Raw genomic sequence first — 21,235 nt, 5'->3', positions numbered from 1 at the left:
ACTTTTTGTGCCAGCATAATTTCAACATAGGAGAACTTGGCTCTTTTTTTAACAGTAATGTTTTTGTTGTAATACATTATACCAGAAGAAGCACGATCCAGTGCTTTTTATTTTTAAGATGTTTTCCCAGTGCCAAAAGTTAAGAATTAAAGAAGGTATGGTCATTCAGTGTTTAGGTTTGTGTTTTTCATATGCACCTGGTTTCTGATGGTACGGGGAAAAGGTCTTAAAAATAAAAAGCACTGGATCTGGCTTCTTCTGGTATAAAGTATCTATATATCAGCGGCAGAATTTTCTAAGTAGGGTTATTGGACAACACAATAGTGCCACTTGATTCTGAAGGCCAAACTACAATACGAACGAATTTTTTTTGAAATGCAAGTTCGAGAAATGATTTGATTCAAACTGAGTGTCCAAACATTAAAATTACAAAAATCACGGTTCGTTAAATGAATAAGCAATAAAAGCAAAAAGTTTCTAAAAATCATAGTAAACTTTAGCACGATGCGATAGCCCAGTAATTTTAGGCATTTTTAACCCCAATCTGCGGAAAAATTCCTACTGGGCTGAATTTGGGTATACACCTTCGTTACGACGTTGTAATGAAGATGTGAAAAATCGACATTGATATCGTGCCGGCGTTAGAAGTTATAGAGGTCAAAAGGTCACGAAAATCAGTTTTTCGCATATATCTCGCGACGTGTTGCTCAAAGGTCAATAGGGGTCTGTAGTAAAATTATTTGTCATAAAATTATCTACAAATATTGCCTTATGCATTTTTCTGTAAAATCAACCGTTTTCGAAATAGACGCTACCATTTTTTGTGGAAAATTCAAAGACAAAGATGTTAAATGATTCCGTCAGACTTGCTTTTTTGATTTTGTGTTCATCTTATGTTCGCTTAAACCATAAATAAAGCGCAAAGTCCATTGTTGAAAATATGAGGTATTGATGATCTAACCAAAAAACATTAGAATAAATTGAGAAATGTTCACTGCAATGAATATAAATTCACTTTTCGGTTTGAATATATTTTCACACAGGTTAAATTTTTTTTATAAATGAATCATTATTTTCAAAAAATGATAAGTCCATGATTTTAAATTTTGCAGGAGAAGAAAAAAACGTTCTATTTTCTTTTGATGTGTGTAGCAAAATTTATAAAAAATATATTTTGTAGAGCTTTTGCCTAGGTACAAAATACCGTTTCGTTTTTAATTTTTGGAGCGATAGTTCAAAAGATAAAAAATAAAAACGCTTTTGGACTTATCATACTTTGAAAATATACGGATGTGAAATTACTTTTAAAATGGGTACACAATTTTGCTTTCATCTCCAGTCTATCACAAAATTGTATTTGAGATTAAAATATAATGTATATATAATATCCGGAGTGCTTCTTTAACTTTAAAGAAGCTTTAAACTTAAGATTTTCAGCCAGTAGCTTAATATAGCATTAACACATAAAAAAGCTGTTGTTTATTTTCAAAAGATGATAAGTCCGGGACTTATCCTGTTTTTGATACTAAAAAAATATTTCGCTTAGCTGTAAAATCGGATATAGATGGAGTAGATACTACATTATTTTGAAGATAGACGTGGTTATCTGATTATCCCTAGAGTAACAATTTAGTCAAAAAAACGAATTTTGAAAAAGAGTGGACTTATCATGTTTTGAAAATAAATGATTCAAATGCACTCAGCGAAGCGGGTGGGGTTAGCTAGTTTCCTATAAAATACTTTTTTTTGATAACAAAATTTGAACCATTATTTTAATGATTTAATTTTAAAAAAATGTTATTTAGGTATATTTCTAAATATCACCAGTAGGAACTTTCACCGGAAAGTTACCTACAACACGTAACTTAACTTCGAGAAAGATAAATTGCTAGATAAGTTCCATCTGAACTTAGTTGCATATCTATGAGCACGCGTTTTCCGGTCCTCATAGAATCTTTTGCAGATCTCAACACCTACCCACGGACAAAAAAAAAATTTACGAATGAAGAGCTTTTGAAAAACTGTTTAATGATCCATTTTTTGAACAAAAACTATTTAATTGAAATAAATAGCACGACTGGGGTCGCACGTACTTGCTCTTATGTTTAAAGTAACTATAATGTTAAAGCTTTTTATTCAAGAAATTTAAAATTTGATATTTTGAAGAAATTTCATAAGTAGTATAAAAAAATTAAATCTGTTTTTATAATTAATTAAACTCCGTTATAAATTATCTTAAAAAAAAAATTAAATATGCCATTTTATTTCTTGTATAAAAAGGTATTTTTAGAAAAAAAATTTCGAAAATTGTAGGAGCCGTTTTTTAAAAAAATAATTTTTTATATATTAAAATTTTTTAACATTTTTCAAAAAAAAAGTTGGTATGCCATTTTGAAGAAATAATTAATTTACACATAAAACTAAATTTCAAAATTTTTCATTGATCCGTTTTCAAAAAATTGATTTTTCAAAAAAAAATTTTGAAATATTTTTTAAAAAACCAAAAATGCGTTTTTTGAAAATTTTCTAAAATTTTAATATTATCTTTACTTACACACTTTTGTATAAAAATTTTCATTTAGATGGGGTTAATGTTGTACGAGATATTCAGAAACGAAAAAACCGTTCTATGACAGGTACCGTTAATAACGGTACAAAAAATATTTTTTTTATTTCAAAAGTTGGCTCTTATGTGTAGTACTACACACAAAAATTTTAATCAAAATCGTTAGAGCCGTTTTTGAAAAAAATTAACTTTTCTATTTTCGTTATATGGCAGGTACCGTTAGTTTTGGTCATAAAAAAAAATTTCAATTTCCCCTCTAGGGAATCACCAAAAACTGCTAACTACCAAGTTTGAAGAAAATCACTTCACTCGTTTAGGCTGCAGCTCCAGATAGAGACAGACAGACAGACAGACAGACAGACAGAATTGCCGGACCCACTTTTTTGGCATTCTCCATCATCGTAATGTCATGTAAAATTGTTATCTCGAGTTCGATTTTTTTTACGAATCCTAAACTTGCCCTATAGTACCTATATCGTAAGTAAAAATTTGCAAGTTCGTTCCAAACACAATTGCTGTCAATCTAAGAACTTTGCAAATTACACACCTGACAAATTACATAGTTTAGGCTGTTTATATGGTCGAATAATGCATACAAATATTTTTGTTATATTTTTGGAACCCTCCATTTTTTTTCAAAATGTTTAAACAAATAAAGTTTATACCATAAATCTCAAAAAAAGTGATTTTTTCTTCAATTTTTTCAACTTTACCCATTTGCTATCGGACAAATTCATACTTACCTATTTCATAGTTGTGTAGTAAATTAGTTGTAAACTTCAACTTACTTAAGAAAAAATACTCAAGTAAATAAATAAAAAACTAGTTAATTATAAAACTATGAATTTTTTGGCATTAAACGTGTAAAAAGCGATTTTTTGAAAAAAGTCTCAAAAAATGATTTTTTTTTACCAAGTTAAATCTCCAAAATTATAACAATTAAAAATCTGAAAAATGTTCACATGATAGCTTCTTCTATAAAGTTTGAGTCCGCAAAGTTTTAAATTTTTTGAACGAATGGTTTGGCTGGAATTTAAAATTGATCGAACAAGGTCCAAAAAACCCCATGTTATTCCCATTAGAAACTTCAACCGCTTGGAGGCGCGGCACATAGGAGTATTTGCAGTAAAAACCTGGTCATAAGTCGATTTTCTGAAAATCAAAATTGACACCAAAAAGTTTGGCAAAGTGGGTGCAAAATAAACCTGTGTCAATATGCTGCACTCATTTTTTTGTTTTTTTTATCGTGTCTTGTTAAAAAATGAGTTCAAAGATAACTGTTACTTCTACCTCATTTTTATTTGAATTCGAAGTATTTTGGTAAGTGTTATTCTATATGCGATATCGAAGTGTTGTGATAGAAATCTAAAAAAATTTAAATGGAGAATTCTTTTTCGGTTATTTATTAACGATATCAATAAAGTTTTGAAAATGTTAGATGGTTTTTTCTATTTCAATTCAGGCTTAGAACTAGTATCTAAAAACTTGATATTTTTGGGAAGTTATTATTTGAACTTTAATGATTTTGTTTTAGTATACCCCGTTATTCTGCGATGAATTGAAACTTATGAGTTAGTTTATATATTCTTTAACACAATGCAACAAAAATTGGGTGCTCTTATGTGCTCTTTAGAGAATCGAGGGTCAATTAGTTTTTCACTTTCTGATAGAAAATACTCCTTACTTTATGCAACGTTTTTTATTTGTAAATTAAATTTACTGATGTTATTAGTGTATTTTATTTTGGGTGATCTTAATTAAGGTTGGGGAAGAGAGAAAAGAAACTGAGAATTGCGTATTAAGGATGAGGAAAAAATTTTGAGGAAAATAATGTCGACAGGCGGAGTACAGGCCATTAATCAATTTTTTTAGTTTCTGGTTAAAAAAATAAAAATAACAAAAACTAGGTTTATATTGTATTTTTTTGTAGGAATACTCATTTTAAACAGAAATAATAACAAAAACCACGAAAAATAATTATGGCCAGGTTTTTGATGACAATACTCCTATGTGCGCGGGTTAGAATTATGTTAGAGACTTGAAATTTGGGGAATATATTTTTTAATTTATTTCAAACCATATTAGGTCTTAGGAGCATACAAATTTAAATTATTTAAAAATAACGAGCACCTTATTGTGCACCTTGCAAAACACATTACACATCATGATATGCCATATTTTCTAGTTACGAAAAAGTAGCATAGATTCCGCAGTCTTGGTCAAATTCAATAAAACAATACACCAATTTGAGCGTAAAAAAATATTCTTTCAGAATATTACATAATAGGGTGGGTCAAAAAAATCGAAAATTTTTTTTTTGATTTGGTACTCCGAAAAATCGATTGCTAGACCCCTCTAGAATATACACACCAAATATGAGCTCTTTATATTAATGGGAAGGTCCTCCGCTTTGCAATTTTCCATTTTTACATCAAGCTTCTACTAAAAAAAATAATTTTTTTATTAATTGACTTTTTAGCAAATTTCTTTTCATATTCTTGTAGGAAATTGAACGCTCTACAAAAAAGGCCTTATACACTTTTTTCGTTTATCTAACCGTTGAATAGATGAGGTCCAAAAATCGAGAAAATCTTTAAAAATACGTTTTTTGTTCTTCATTTTGTAACAAATTGAAAAATTATAATGATCTTGTTGAAAATTGATTGCTCCACAAAAAAGGTCTTATTAACTTTTTTCATTAATCTAACCATTCTAAAGATATTCGAGGTCAAAGTAAAAAAAAAATATAAAAACATTTTATATTTTTAAAAAATTTCTAATTTACTGAAACTTCATTATTTTCAAATTAGCAAGATATATTCTTGTAGGGGCTTAAACGTTCTACAAAAAATTCCTTGGAATGAAATTGATTGCTTTAACCGTTTAGAAGATATTTGTATCCAAACCAATGCTCACTGATTTCAATAGTTTTCTTATGACCCGTATGCATTTATTTTTTTCTTTGTTTTATTATGCAATAAAAAGTGGGTAAAGCTGAAAAAATCACTTTTTCAAGATTTATGGGATAAAAACCTGCACATTAGACTTATATACATCATTCACTTCACATCAAAAGGCCTGAGAACGCTTTTTCCAAAAACATGTTATAATATTGAGAATTGTTAAAAAAATGACTGAGATATTCATAGATTACCTCGCAAAGTCTGTAAAAATGTTTTTTTGTAAATAAAAAAAAATGGAGGGTTTCAAAAATATAACAAAAAAATTTGTATGCATTATTCGACCATATTAACAGCCTACATTATATTACTTGTCGGGCGAATTTATTTTTTTTTATTTTGTAGCAGTGTTATTTATGATAAATTTGAATCAAAACCACAACGCATCTATTATCTGTTAGTTGTCAGGCAGCTAAAAAAGCGCCATGACATCATCCAAATTAGTTCAGCAGTGCATTGAGACACTCTCAATGCTGAGCCTCACAATCACTCTTATTTCCATCCCAGGTGACAGTGGTTTTGAAGGCAACGCAAAGGCGGATGAACTTGCTAGCAAGGATGGGCCCTTCATGATGCGCTAGCGGAAGTAGTTAACATTCCCATAGCACTTGTTTTTTAGAACCACATTAATTTTTTTTCTTGAGTTTTGTATTAAAACGGGGCATTCTGCGAGAATTGGGTCAACAAGCTAGGTTGCTTACGACCGCCATCTCTACATACCTACCTACCTGAAAAAACTTAAACATGTATTTAAAAAATTTTTTTTTAATAAAATATAAATTTATTTTTCAAAATTTTTACCCATAATTATTGTTAGTTGAATTCAGAAGAGAAAAAGGTAATATGTTTTAGAGTTTTGAAAAAAAAAATTAAAAACGACTTCAATTTTATTGAATTCTCTTAAAACAAACTGATTTTTTATACATTTTTAAATATTTGATTTTCTTCTATGAAAAATTAGACCTTCAAACCTTTTCTTTTTAACCTTCAAAAATAAAGGGTATCGAATGAAGAACAAATATTTGTATATTTAAATGTTGAACTTTTTTTGGAAAATGAAATATGTGCTTTAATTTTTTTTTAAATTTAATACATATTGCTATTTCCTTTTCTGAATTCAAATAAAAATATGGCCAACAAAATTTGAAAAACAAAATCATATTTTATTATGAAATTTTTTGAAAAAAAGACTTATTAACATTTCTTCATTAAATTTTTGTTTTCAAAGTTCTGAGTTTGAGGTCAAGTTTTTCCAATATAATGTACGTATGTATATATTTTAATATTGTAGGTGTTGCCGTTCTGATCAAATATTATTTTATGTTTGAAGTCAATTTGTGAGAAATTGCATCTACCGCTTAAACGATGAAAGATTTTTTTTTTCTTAAATAACTTATTTAATTTTTGATATCATTTAAATTATGAAATTTAAACAAAATTTTTGAAACAAAAACTTTCATTTAAATGAAAATAAAACAATACTTTAACACATAGAGGTTAAAATATTTTTAATAAAGTTTATTTAATAAAAGAAGCAAAATTCGTATGAAATCGGAGAATTTTCCGCTCCGACGGATACCTCGCTAGGCATGGTATAAAAAGACAAGGAATGATCATTAGAGCCGCCATCTTACAAAATGGGGTGTTAAGGTTTTGACGTTTAATATTTGTTTACAACAACAATTTCAATGGGCAGCTGTCAAAACCTTAAGTAGCCATTTTTAAGTTTTGACAGTTCTCGATACAGAGTTTTTTCTAATGATCATACCTTCTCTTTTTATACCACGCTCGCTAGGGCCGATTAGCTGTATTTTATTAGCATTGCTATCCGTATCCGCAATTGGAATTAACATGCATTTCAAACATGCACAACACGCAGCTGCCGATACGAATAGAAGCTAAATCCATCTGCGGATAGATTTTTTACAAAGTTCATTAGTTTATTTTATCCTACATCTTGGTGCTTGGATATTGTTCAATATTTTTATGTGGGGTAATTCCATGAAAAAGTGAACACGAATTTTGAACAAATTATGCAGACTTATTCACTTTTTTAAATAGCAAATTACTAAGTGTATTCACGCAACGAGATAATTTTCTACTTTGCAGAAAAATAGAAAATTCCGCAAAAGGTTTAAATGAACGCCCCAGCAGAAAATAATTGCGTAAACAAGGGAAACAAAAAGCTGTTTGTTAAACTATTTACAAGCTGCAACTCTTTATGCAAGTTCAAGAATAGATTCTTTGTCCCCTTATGACTAGAAATTATGTTCAAGGAGTATAAATAATCTAGAAGCATTTTTAAAGCATAAGCTTGCCAAGTGTAGAAGATTTTCAAATAAACGTGGCGGAATAAAAAGCCAACAGAAAACAAGATGAATCCAATAATGACGATGATAATATCCCCTGATTGATTGAAGTGATTGCTAAAATAAATAACCATTAAGCAAGCTTCGTTACACAATATCCGATTTTAGAATTATTTTAATCAAAATAAATTTATTCTTCGCATGTAACATTAGTTACCAATTTAATGTAACGTGAGTTACCTAAATATTTTAAAAATTTTCATCGAAATATTGTCACTAATTCCAAAATTGATTTTGTATGTATAGAACCTTCATTAAAAACAAATAAAGATTCTAAATTTCACAGAAAAACTTCATACTGTCGGACTCTTAAAACTCTTGTCCGATTTTTGTAAGGTGAGTTACCAAGAGACTTTTATTTTTCACAAGCATTTTTCACTTAATTATGAAAGTAATAGTTATGCTAAATTCATGGACAGTATTTTCGTATCAATTTATCACGGCTGTTCTAATATTCGTTCGAATTTGAAAACGGAAACGAAAATTGAATCCGTACGGATTGAAAACGGTTGTTCTGATTTCCATTCGACATTTTTGTTGGGGAATATTGTTTCCGGAAGCTAATTGTTACCCGTATTGAAAACGGTAAAAAATTGTCGGATTGTAGGTCCGTTCGTTTTTCGAAACACCTATGAATTCGCAAAATAAGTCCGAATACGAAATTCGGAACAGCTAAAATTTGAAAACGGGAGAAAACAGAATTCGATGGGTAATCAGAACAGCCGTGTATATTAAAACTGACGAAAAAAATCTATTTATGTATTGGAAATTTTTGTGAATGTAACGTTAGTTACAATGGAACTGCCCTATGAGAAATTCTACTACGGATAGCACAAAACAAAACACAGCTATTATCGTGAACATGACTCCAACCATAGGAAGCGTTTTCATAAATCATCGCTTAGTAAAATCAACTTTGGAGATAGAGCCTAACAGTAGAACAATTTTTTCTTAGAATATACTCAAGAATCACCCCCTAAATTATCCTTAAATACTTAAAACCTGTATCTTTAATTTATATTTTTTACCAATTTGGGTCAAAACAATGTATTAATTTACGTCTGTTAGTTTGATAAAATATATTTAATTAATATAAAAAAGTACCTTAAAAACCTACTTTTTTTCAAATATAATTCATGCTAGGAGAACTCAATACTTAATTTTTTTATTGGGGATGGACGTGATAATTTTTGTGGAAAGAATACAAAAATGTAAGTAAAGGACAGGACTGATAACTGTCCGGACAAAAATTTCAAAGAAAATGCCCTTGGGAGCTTCATAAGCGAAAAGGTTGCAGAAAACCCTATAACAACCAATATTGAACTGGTAAAATAGGTGGATTCTGAGTGGCAGTATATTAGCATTTATCAAAACTATCAATTGGCCATAATTTAAAAAAAATGCCAAGTAAAACATACAAAATATAAAAAAAATGGTTCATCTTACTGCATGTTCTTTTCTATTAAAACTTATATATGTAGCTTCATATAATTAATCCGGATTCAAATGATCAGTTTAAGCAAATGAAAAAAATATTAATTACATTAATAAAAAAAAGGAAAATTTATACTTTATACACAAAAAAGTTGTAATTGTTCGCCTTGGTCTAACAATATGTACATACATAAGTAAATTTTATGGCATATAATGTTTTATATTATAGTAATGAATAAGTTAATTGGTATGTTTGTTATAAGCAAGCAATTATATAGAAGGAAAACCTTAAGCCTAAGGAACGTGCGTTTATAGTTTAGAAATTTCTTTGAAATGCGAATATTAAAACTAGTAAAAAATTATGTTGGATTTATACTTATTTATACATAGAACTAAAAAAGTGACTTGCCTTTTTCTTCAACTCCACAGAAATTGCATTCGCTTCTTTTAAAAATATAGCGTTTCCCCATAAATCATCACGTAAAGAAGTAAATTGGTGATAACGCCACTTACGGAATGCCCATGCAGCTAGACCTGCCTCTCTTGCATTCCAACAAGAATCGTATAGTGGATTTTCTAAAAAAAAAATTGTAAAAAATGTGACAAGATAAAAAACATAAAAAGTAGACTTTTTTCATTAACTAAAGCTCATCTGAATCATTCCTCAATATATTCTGGGATAGAACCGAACGAAGGCATCATTGATCTTTAATATTATTTTGTTTACTTTTACAAATACGCTTCCATTTTAAGCCTTTGAAGAATGAAGGCGCCCATAATGTTTGCTTTATTTTGTTATCATTAAAGGCACCCCAATTTTTATCCATACTTTTTCTGAAGTACGAAATCAACTCCAATCTTTGTTCACTTAAAAATGGCGTCCCTATTTTGATTTTGATTTTGATTTTTTTTAATGAAATAGCCCCATTTAAGTTTGTCGGATTCAAGTGTTTTCCATAAGAAAGCACAGCACATCTTTGCTTTAGAGTTAAAAGAGCATTACATTACTGAAGATAATATGTTGATGGTGATGACCTTTTTGTTGATAATTATATGTTTTTAAACTGGGCTTTAGGTCAATTGACCTAAAGCCCGGTTAAAAACATATAATTACTGAAGATAGGAATCTACACCTCCTTATTTTCCCACAATTAAATTCACTGACTATAGCAAAGGGTAGCTTTAATATAGGTCACAACAAGTCAGAAGTCAAAATTTATAAAAATTCTGTTTGAGAAACATACAAACGGATGTAGCATGTACACAAAACTGAGAGGTAGAAGTTACATTATTTACATTACGCGTTTTAGGACTTTCGTTGAATTAAATGCATTGGCTACCATTGTAGGGGAGCAACCTAACAAACCTTGAATTTCCAAGTAGGTTTCCCTTCTTCACGAAGCTTTCGTATGATTTCCCGTTTTTCCGCACTCCTGTGTTTGGGTTTCCCACTTTAAATTGATTTAAGCCGAACAAATGGTTTTTTTTTGAAAAATTGTTAAAATTATATGAATACTTACTTTTAAACCAAAAATAAATATTCTAAGTTTGGAACCGCTTTTGAATTCTTCAAAAATAACTTAAACTACTATTATTTTGAACAGGTCTAATTAGAAAGAACAACCAAAGGACAATGACAAATTATTTGGCACATTCCTTTTCTTTTTAAGACTATGAAAGCTGAAACACAATCACGCTTTGCCGTCGATTTTGACAACTGCGAAAAGTTCAACTATAGGAAATCTGTGTATCCTCACACAATGACGCTTTTCTTACGTACGTTTTTTTTGACAAACGTAAGGAAACGTAAGAAAGCGAGCAAAAGTTCAACCAGACTGAACTGTTGCTCGATTTCTGACATTTAACAGACATAAGCTGTGTTTTATTGGTACTAAGTATTTTACTGAGTAAACATTTAATGCTGTAAACAACAACAAAAGACTACTTTTATTTATTATTAATAATCCTTTAGTGTTGAAGAGACAAAAATGTTTAAGTTTAGAAAAAGATTTTCTCTGTAAACCAACAAATTAAAAACTTTTGTTTATCCTTAGCAATCATTTGTTGTTGTTTTCCGTGCAAAATTTTACTGAGCTAAATACTGAGTTACCAATAAAACACGTCTATAGTTACAGTCACCCATATTATTATTATGCCAAATGTAAATAAAAAAAAAAAAATTATTGCAAAACTATGTGTGTTTTTTAATTTCTCTATACAGATTTTGCACAAAAAAACGACATCGAGATATTTTAAATCAAAACAATTTACGTATTAAAAACAAAAAAAATGTAATGATGTTTTAGACTGAGTTTTATTGTTAAAAACAATATATTTTTTTTTTATTGGTTTTGTTTTTATAACTATAGGATTAAAGAATAAACAAATTTCTATGGATTTTTTAAACACAATTAATATCCTTTTTCATTTTTCCACAATTAAATCAAGATAAAGACTTGGCCCAATAATTTTGACAGCAGATTTTATGTTGCAATCAGCTGTTCAAAGTCAAAGTGACAGAAGCGCGCTTTGAGGATTTCTCAACGTAACGCAACGAAGCGACGCCCTAAAGCGTGATTGTGTTTCAGCTTTGATACATTTATTTATTTATGACTTTGACATCAAAGAAATTAAATTTTTAACCGTAGAAGCACCGTAAATATAACAAATGTTATTTTCTTGCAGGCACTACTATTATTTTGAACACAGCTGTATATTTACATGAGAGGCTAACACCTACCAAAAATTAATTAATGAAACAAAATACATTTTGAACTTTTCTAAGATACAGTTAGCGTAAAATGAAAGATTGTGGTTTAATTTTTCTATTCCTATAAGAAAAAAACTATGGGAGTTAAAAGTTGCAGTCAAAAGCAAAAATAGAAGAGAAGCACTTACAAAAAATATTATAAACTGATTAAATTTTACCAAGTAATATAAGCTTAAAATCGTTCGTGCTCTGCAAGTAAAAAAGACGGACTATCACACGTTTTCGTCGATGGTCTACGAGCTCGAAAGAAAAGGATTTTTTTGCGTGATATCCACAAATTCTTTAGATATAGGAAACAATTCCAGGCAGTGGGGTCCAGCAAACTTTGAATACATTTGTTAATTTTTTCTTGATAAAAATATGTGTTTTCCTACTAGAAAACAGCAGATTTAAGCTTATAAACCATAAGCTAATGGTATAACATCTAAAAACAGAGCGTGAATGCATTCGATACGTATAGGTACTGTGTCTTTTTACGTTATTTTGACTGTACCTTTATCCTTCTATAGTATTTTTGTATTCAGTTACATGAAAAATGAGCCCTTATGTAACGGACTATTTTGAACTATGCAAAAAAGTTTGGTTTTTGAAACCTACATATATATTTTCTCATTAAACAACAAAAACGATTCGTGTACTTTTTTCTTCGAACGATTTAGAATAGGCTTATTAAACAAAGCTTAAATCAAACCCAACAAAAAAGGCTAATATAACATTATTTTTACCAAATATGTTGTCTTGTTGGTAGTCTTCAGGACTGCAACTGCTATATATCGACATTGTCATGCTCTGTTCCATTACTTGTTTCTGAAGGGCATCGATGCGGGCCTCGTAAGTCTTGAAAATAAATTTTATTTTGTTAAAAATATATTAAACAATTAAGCACCTTAATACAACTTACTTTTCTTTGTTCTTCAAATTCTTGATCAGCTTGCATTTTTTCTTTCTTATATTGTTCTTCTAATGTATCTAATCGCTTTTTCATTTCTGCTTTCAAGTCAATGCCTTGTTTCTCCAATAGTTCACATTGGGCGAAGTTCCAATCAACTTGTTGATTGGTTTCCTCAGTAACTGCCTTTTCAGTTTCTGCTTCGTTTGTAGATAATATCTTTTCCCTGATTTCTCTGGCTTGTTCAGGATGAGTATATCTGAAAACGTGATTTTTTCCTAATATAACCCGCGAGCCAGTTACCAGAACCTCAGGTTCGACCAGTTTTCGACCATTCAAATACACTAAAGCATCTTTGTGTGGAATTAGAGTAACATTGTCATTCCGGTTTTCAAAAGTACAATGTTCTTTGAGAATGTGTGAACCAGATAGTTGTATATCTTGTGGAACATTTGCTTCATGAGTTCCAAGCCTTGTAATGCCTTAAGATTAAAAGTCATTATGAGCATAGTAAAATAGGTATATTAATAAGTTTCAAAAGCGAAAAAATATAATATCTGTTAATCAAGACCCATAATGTGTTTCTTTGTGCCCTTTTTGAACAAGGTTGTATTGCATTGTATTGTATTGTATTAGGGGTATTCACGATCTGGTGCAACAGGCCTAGTAAAAGTGTAAAATTTTATTTTTTTACAATAGATCGTGAACGCACCTCTTCTTATCTATAGTAAATATTGAATGGAATCCATGATATGATTTATATCAGCTTCACTCTTTTTTTTACGGAGTTGTCTTTCCACTGATGCTTCTTCTTTTTTTTCAATTTTTTTATAATTTCATTCTTTGTTGTGTTCGGGTTAATTTATTTTCACAAATTACATCAAAAGAAACAAAATAAAAAAGAATAAGAATAAAAAAGACAAACTGTTTATCATGGGCGACGCGACACGGTGAGCTGCCATCTGTCAAAAATAATTTTACTCCATTGTATTTTTATTTTGCAATAGGGTTAGGGTATAGCAAAAGTGCAAGACCCATGGTATAAAAAGACAAGGTATGATCATTAGAGCCGCCATCTTACAAAATGGGGTAATAGTGTTTTGACGTTTGGCATTTGGCAAAGTCAAAAGCAACAACAATTTCCAAGACAAATTTGTTTACAACAACAATTTCAATGGGCTGGGCTGTCAAAACCTTAAGTAGCCATCTTTTTTTCTTTCATTTGACAGTTCTCGATACTGAGTTTTTTCTAATGATCATACCTTCTCTTCTTATACCATGTGCAAGACCATTGTATTGTATTGTATTGTATTGTATTGTATTGTATTGTATTGTTTTGTATTGTATTGTATTGTATTGTATTGTATTGTATTGTATTGTATTGTATTGTATTGTATTGTATTGTATTGTATTGTATTGTATTGTATTGTATTGTATTGTATTGTATTGTATTGTATTGTATTGTATTGTATTGTATTGTATTGTATTGTATTGTATTGTATTGTATTGTATTGTATTGTATTGTATTGTATTGTATTGTATTGTATTGTATTGTATTGTATTGTATTGTATTGTATTGTATTGTATTGTATTGTATTGTATTGTATTGTATTGTATTGTATTGTATTGTATTGTATTGTATTGTATTGTATTGTATTGTATTGTATTGTATTGTATTGTATTGTATTGTATTGTATTGTATTGTATTGTATTGTATTGTATTGTATTGTATTGTATTGTATTGTATTGTATTGTATTGTATTGTATTGTATTGTATTGTATTGTATTGTATTGTATTGTATTGTATTGTATTGTATTGTATTGTATTGTATTGTATTGTATTGTATTGTATTGTATTGTATTGTATTGTATTGTATTGTATTGTATTGTATTGTATTGTATGGTATGGTATTGTATTGTATTGTATTGTATTGTATTGTATTGTATTGTATTGTATTGTATTGTATTGTATTGTATTGTATTGTATTGTATTGTATTGTATTGTATTAGTGATAGTATCTATTAAATGTTAATTTTCAGTTAAAAGGCGCGTCCCACCAATAAGAGATCTCTGATCTCACACAACTGCAACTTTTCTTCAAATATTAAATTTTAATAAAAAAATTATTTCAAAATACCCATAAACAAAAAATACCAAGGCTGGAAACTTTCGTACTTCTTTCCCCCCAAAACCCTTTTGTGTACAGTGTTGTCTGTGAATATATGTGAAAGCCACCACGTTGGTAAATGACGTTAACACGCACACATTTATAGATTCACGACATTCACCACACATGGGACACGAACACAACGATAGGTTCACGACATTCACCACACCTCGCAGCTTGTAGGCAAACGTCAGTTGACCGCCGAGTTTCCAGTCTTGGTATTTTTTTTTTAAGAAAATACCTAAGTTATTTCGTGAAGCAAGCTCAAAATAATAACATTTTCTTCAAAATTTCATTAAATTTTTCATGTTTTGAGCATTTTTATAACTGCACACAAAAAAAAATCAAAACAATAACAAAAAAAAAAAAAAAAAACTAAAGAAAAAGAAAGAAAACTGAGAAATTGAATCCAAAAAATTTTCGTCTTAGAAATCTCAGAAAAAAAAGTTAGCACTCAGCTGAGATTTTTTGTCTTTCTTAAAAAATCTCTGAGATCTCCCTTGGTGGGAATGTCTGATTTGTTTTTTTTTTTTCACGGCATTCAAGGTAACGAGAGCTTATTTTTACGTTATGAATACACGAACTTATCTCTGTTACAGGCCGCCTCCACAGGATATATTTTTCTTTAACTCATTGTCTAACATCTACAACATAACAATTTTCATTTTCTTGGCTGAGCAAATTATGTTCGGAGATTTCATTTCATATGCCTCGTTCGCCAGAGGATGATGTATGATTTTTTGCGGACAAAATTTATTTTATATGCCATCAATTTACTATGAATATTTCTTTTCGTAAATTGTTTTCACTTTATAAATGTACCTATTGCTTGCTTTGTTTTTTTTCCTTCTAAGAAATAAACAAGTTTTTTTTTTACAAAATCAATTATAATAACTGTTAAATAAATTCAAAATAAATAAATAAATTCAAAAAGTATAATATATATACTATTATATACTATTTGATAGAACAAGATAAAGGCTATTTAAATAAAACCATTTTTGTTCATAAAAGATTTATTTAATTTTTGAGTAGATAAATTAAACATATAAGCAATTATAATGTTGACTTCTTTTCTGTTTTGATCAACGAAGAAGATCTAATTAAGCCACTTCCAATGAAACAAAAACTATTAGTCAATGTTTTCATGCTACCAAATAAACAAATATCTTAAAAGTTTGAATACATGACCAAAAGCGTCTACAATATGATGACTCTTTAGTTTTTGTCACAAAAAATTAAGAATAGTATGTAAAAAAAATTGGCGGATTTTTTTAAATTATTTCCAATTTTCAAACAAGGCTTAGACCTTAGAGGAACAAACCCTCAAAATTTCATCGAAATTCTTAAAGCAGTTACCGTCTTATTTTTCGAAACAAATTGTTTACCTTTAGAGAAAATAAAATAAACAAGGATCACAGTTTACTCTAAAAGTATAAGCAATTCAAATAACTCTTCTTACAATTTCAAAAATTTCCACCGTTTTTAACATGGGTGCTTCCAAATTGTTAAACAACCTAATCTTGGGTTTTATATTATGCCTCATTTACACGACTGGCAAAATGCCATTTTATCTGTCAAATTAATGCCTTTTTTCCTTTCATCGTATAAACGCTTTCAATACTGGCAATATTTTTGCCAAAAAAAATGGCATAAAATGTTGCCATTAATATGGCTATGTGTAAACACTGTCAAACACGTCAAATCTAAACGAAACAACTGCAATATTTATCTTGTCTGTGGACTGAATTTGTGTACTTAAAAAATTAAATGATGGCAATATAATGCCAACATTAAAATCTGCCATAAATTGAACTCGTGTAAATGCATGAACATAAAAAATTATTTCTTCTATTATGTTGCCATTTTGTTTGCCGAAATACTGGCAATCGTGCCAGTCGTGTAAATCCGCCATTTTTTTTTAATATACCCCTGTCAGTAAATTTAAGTATTTAGGCCGTGTGTGAATTGCGTTAAATAGTTAAATCCGCGTGTTAAATTTTTGACACTATTGAGGTGAATAAAAAATTTTCAGCTGTTAAAAATTTATTGGGCTCTGGGACCTGGTTAAATTTGAGTTAATTTTTTTTTGCAGGTGGTTTTCTTTTTTTTTATTAAAAAGAAGTATCATGGCAGAAAAAAATTTAAACAATAATCCATACAGCGAAAATTTAACACGGATATTTAACGCAATTCACAATCGGCATTAGAAATATTAATCAGTGGATGCTTTATTTACCTACATTTTTTAATCTCTTAGACCTTTGAGGACCAACCCCTCAAAATTTTATTGAAATCGGCGAATCCGCTTCTGCCGAAAAAATACTTCCAAAATTTTGTATTAGCCTAGCCTGAAAGAAAAAAAAACCCTCAAAATGTCATCGAAATCCTTAAAGCCCTTACCGAAAAAGCTAATTTATAAAAAAGTGGGCGTCGCAGTTGGCGTATTTTTCTAAAAATAATTCCAAAATATTTAATTCCCCTAGAGAAACAAACTTCGAAAATTTCATCGAAATCTTTACCTATATTCTTACCGAATAAAAAACTAGTAAATGACAAAAGTGGTCGTGGCAGTGGGCGGATTATTAGCTGCGTTCCTTTGGAAAACTACTTTTTAGTATTTAAAGCTGCTTTGAACTACTTTTTCAGTATAGCAAAAGTAGTTCAAAGTATTTAAGTACTAAAAAGTAGATAAATATTTCCAAAGGAACGCAGCAATTCTTAAAGTACTTTCAAAACATTTAACTTGCCTATAGAGAAACAAATCCGTTTAAAGTTATAAGATAAGATGGATAGATAGATTAGATTAGAATCGAAAGTTAAAACGAACAACAAAATAAAAAACAAAGGTTGTCTGTGAAATCGGTTTACTGACGATTATTTTACGTGATAACGTCATAAGAAAACAGGTTGTGTAAACAAAAAAAGTAAACAAAAAGTATTGAGCGGTCTTAGGCCGTGTGTGAATTGCGTTATTCACCTCAATAGTGTCAAAAATTTTACACGGTATTAACTATTTAACGCATTTCACACACGGCCTTAGAATTCGAACCCCAGAACTCTGGTGCAAAGACAAATCATTCAACCGTTTTACAATCTGCACATGTACAATATGTATGGGGCTGTCTTAAGTTGGATTTGGCTTCATGTTACTTGGCCTTTAAAATGAAATTGTAATCTATAGCACACTTTTAACTGGTATTGGAACGGGAGAATGGTTCATATTTTTCGTGTATGCAGCCGGAGTTGAACGATTTATAAGACGGTATTATGTCACAAAAAACACCAAAATCAATTTTGATTGCGCACTTCATCAGTTTTATTAAAAAGTAAATATACACAACACATTGTTAAAATTTTTAAAGGTCCGTATTTTTAAAGTGCCGCGGCATGCCTTAAATAGCCAAAAAGTATCGAAATTTAGTAGCGATTGCAAGTTATTGAAAGGAGTTCGACGTATGATTTTGTTTTTAAAAACAATTTTTATAGTATTTGCAGAAATAACTTGTGCCAACTTTTGCATTTTTCGCAAACAATGGCGTACATACTAGAGTTGGGCACTTTAGTTCACTTGAGTGATTGTTCAATTTAGATCAAACCACGCTACTGAACTAGTTCATTTTAGTACAATTTACTAAACTAAACTAGTTTGTGCTCAAAAGTAAGAGCAGAAGTGCTTGAAGATGAAATGCTGGTACTGACACAAACGATTTTGGCACTTTTGCATCTAAATCTTGAGGTAGAGCAGAAGAACCGTTTTTGCTCCTCAAAAACTTGGAGTTTCATATGCACTTTGGTTTCTGAACGCTCTATTCTTAAAACGTGGGTCTTGGATGATGCTTTTATATATATATATACTATACAAAATATATATATTATACAAAATTCTTCTCCAAATCCAGATATATGCAGAAAACTCAAACTCTATCGGCCATATTATTCACTAATTTAAAAAATACATCTGGATGTAAAGAAATTGAAATATCAAAAATAAATCCAAATCCATAATATTCACTATCACACAGAGAAAAAAATAGTAATTTTTTACTATTTTTTAACTATTTTCATAGTCAAAATCGGGATAGGGTCAATGTGGGTAAATATAAACAGGGGTAAATGAAAACATGGCTCATAACAAGCTTCATAGTTAAACCTCTTTGACGCATACTTAAGTACAAATCGCGGACGCATGTATCTTTTTAACTTATACCGCAAACAGTTTTAATGTTTGGTGTGGTAAAAATGGCCTTTCACTTAACCCAGCTAAATGCCAAACAATTACATTCTCGAGAAAACGAGTCATTAATATTTTTGATTACTACATCTTGCAACATAAGCTATGTCGAGTATTTAGCTTCAAAGACTTGGGTGTCCAATTTAGTTCAAATTTAGGATTAACTGAACACATCAATTTTATAGTAAATAAAGCGAGCTCAATGCTTGGTTTTATTAAACGTTGGGCAAAGGAATTTGATGATCCATTTGTTACTCTATCTTTGTACAAATGCTACGTTCGACCCCATCTTGAGTACGCTTCCCAAGTATGGAGTCCTTTTTATGAAGTTCATAAAAACCGAATCGAATCTATTCAACACAATTTTGTACGCTTCGCTCTAAAAGGTCTTCCTTGGACCGACCCTTTCAACTTGCCACCTTATGAACATCGCATTCAACTTCTTCAGATACACACTTTAGCACAGAGACGTGTAAATAATGATTTAATCTTTCTTCATCAGCTTATTAATTCCCAAATTGACGCCCCTGATCTATTAGCTTGTATTGGTATAAATTATCCGGGTGGATCTCACCTCCTACGAAGATTTGAACCTATCGACTTTCATAGAACAAACTATGGTATTAATGAGCCTCTTAGTCGCATGAGTAAATTTTTTAACTTGAACCATTCATCCTTAGACTTTAATTTGACGAAAATGGGTTTAAAAACATTGTTTCGAACCAGTGCTCCACAATCGTGACTGTTAATCAATGTTTTAAATAAATTATACATGTTGGATTGTGGGAGGTTGTATTTTTTGTCTACTAACCACTAACATGCACTTATGATGAGCCTCTGATTGTAGTTAAAAGCTTGTTCTAAGCTTACTACATCAAAGAATCTGAAGTGAAAAAAAAATAAAATGCACGACTGGGTCGCACGTACTTGCTCTTGTAGTTCAAAGTATTGTTATCTTAAATATCTATTGGAAATTTAAGATATTGTTAAGTGTCGAGAAAAAATACAAAAAAAAAATGAAAGTTAAAAAAATTACATTTAAATTTATTTTTTTCAAAAACCTTTTAAAACATTTTTTTCAAAAAGTTCTTTTTAATTTTTTTTTACATTCGCCAGCTCAAAATTATGTCTATAAATTTTGAATAAAATTGACTTATGCTTTGATGAAATATATGAACTTTAAAAATATGTCAATTTTTGAAAAACGGCAACGCCATATTTCCGTTCTCCGCATTTTTTGAGAAAAATTAAAAACGCAGTTTTGTTAGAATCAATAGGAGTAATACTTATGTCAAATTTAATCGAAATCGTTAGAGCCGTTTTCGAGAAAATTGCAATACCTCGAAAACGTTATATGGGAGCTATGCGTTAAAACGCAGATATTAAAAAAATAAAAAAAATGGACCTAGGGAATTACGTAAAAGTCATCTGTACCAAGTTTCAAGCAAATCCATCCATCCGTTTAGGCCCTAGCTCGATGTACAGATGGACGTACAGACGCACAGACGCACAGACAGACGGACGGCATGACGAAAACCACTTTTTTGATCTTCTCCATTATCGTAATGTTGGTTTTGATTAAAACCTTAATTTTTTTTTTCTACACGAAACCAATACTTGCCCTATAGAGCAAGTAAAAAAAACTCATTGCTGTCAAGAGAGAATTCATTCGACGAGCGTATTTTCCGTGAAAGATAATTTTTTAAAGTGCCAAACAAGTCGTTAGTCTTTCAGAAAAATTAAATATTTTTGCAGAATCAATTAAGTCAGTATAATTTGCAAATACTCTTTCGTTTTGAATTTTGTAGATTCTATGTGAAACAAAAATATTTTAAAATACAGGGC

General features: G+C 29.9%; 1 protein-coding gene across 14 annotated transcripts in view; it reads right to left on the bottom strand.

The window, feature by feature from the left end:
* LOC129914859 (kinesin-like protein unc-104) overlaps positions 1–21,235 on the bottom strand; it is a 259,463-nt gene that overhangs the window by 53,805 nt on the left and 184,423 nt on the right. For all 14 annotated transcript variants that reach the window (XM_055994289.1, XM_055994307.1, XM_055994297.1 and 11 more), the window contains 3 exons: positions 13,001–13,470; positions 12,825–12,936; positions 9,739–9,905 (listed from right to left, as the gene is read on the bottom strand). In XM_055994289.1, coding sequence (XP_055850264.1) covers positions 9,739–9,905; positions 12,825–12,936; positions 13,001–13,470 — 749 coding nt within the window. The remainder of the gene's footprint in view (positions 1–9,738; positions 9,906–12,824; positions 12,937–13,000; positions 13,471–21,235) is intronic.

This window comes from Episyrphus balteatus, chromosome 1 (assembly GCF_945859705.1).
Source record: "Episyrphus balteatus chromosome 1, idEpiBalt1.1, whole genome shotgun sequence".
Lineage (NCBI taxonomy): Eukaryota > Metazoa > Arthropoda > Insecta > Diptera > Syrphidae > Episyrphus > Episyrphus balteatus.
Note: the sequence above shows the minus strand (reverse complement) of the source record. Positions and strands in the feature narration are given on the sequence as shown.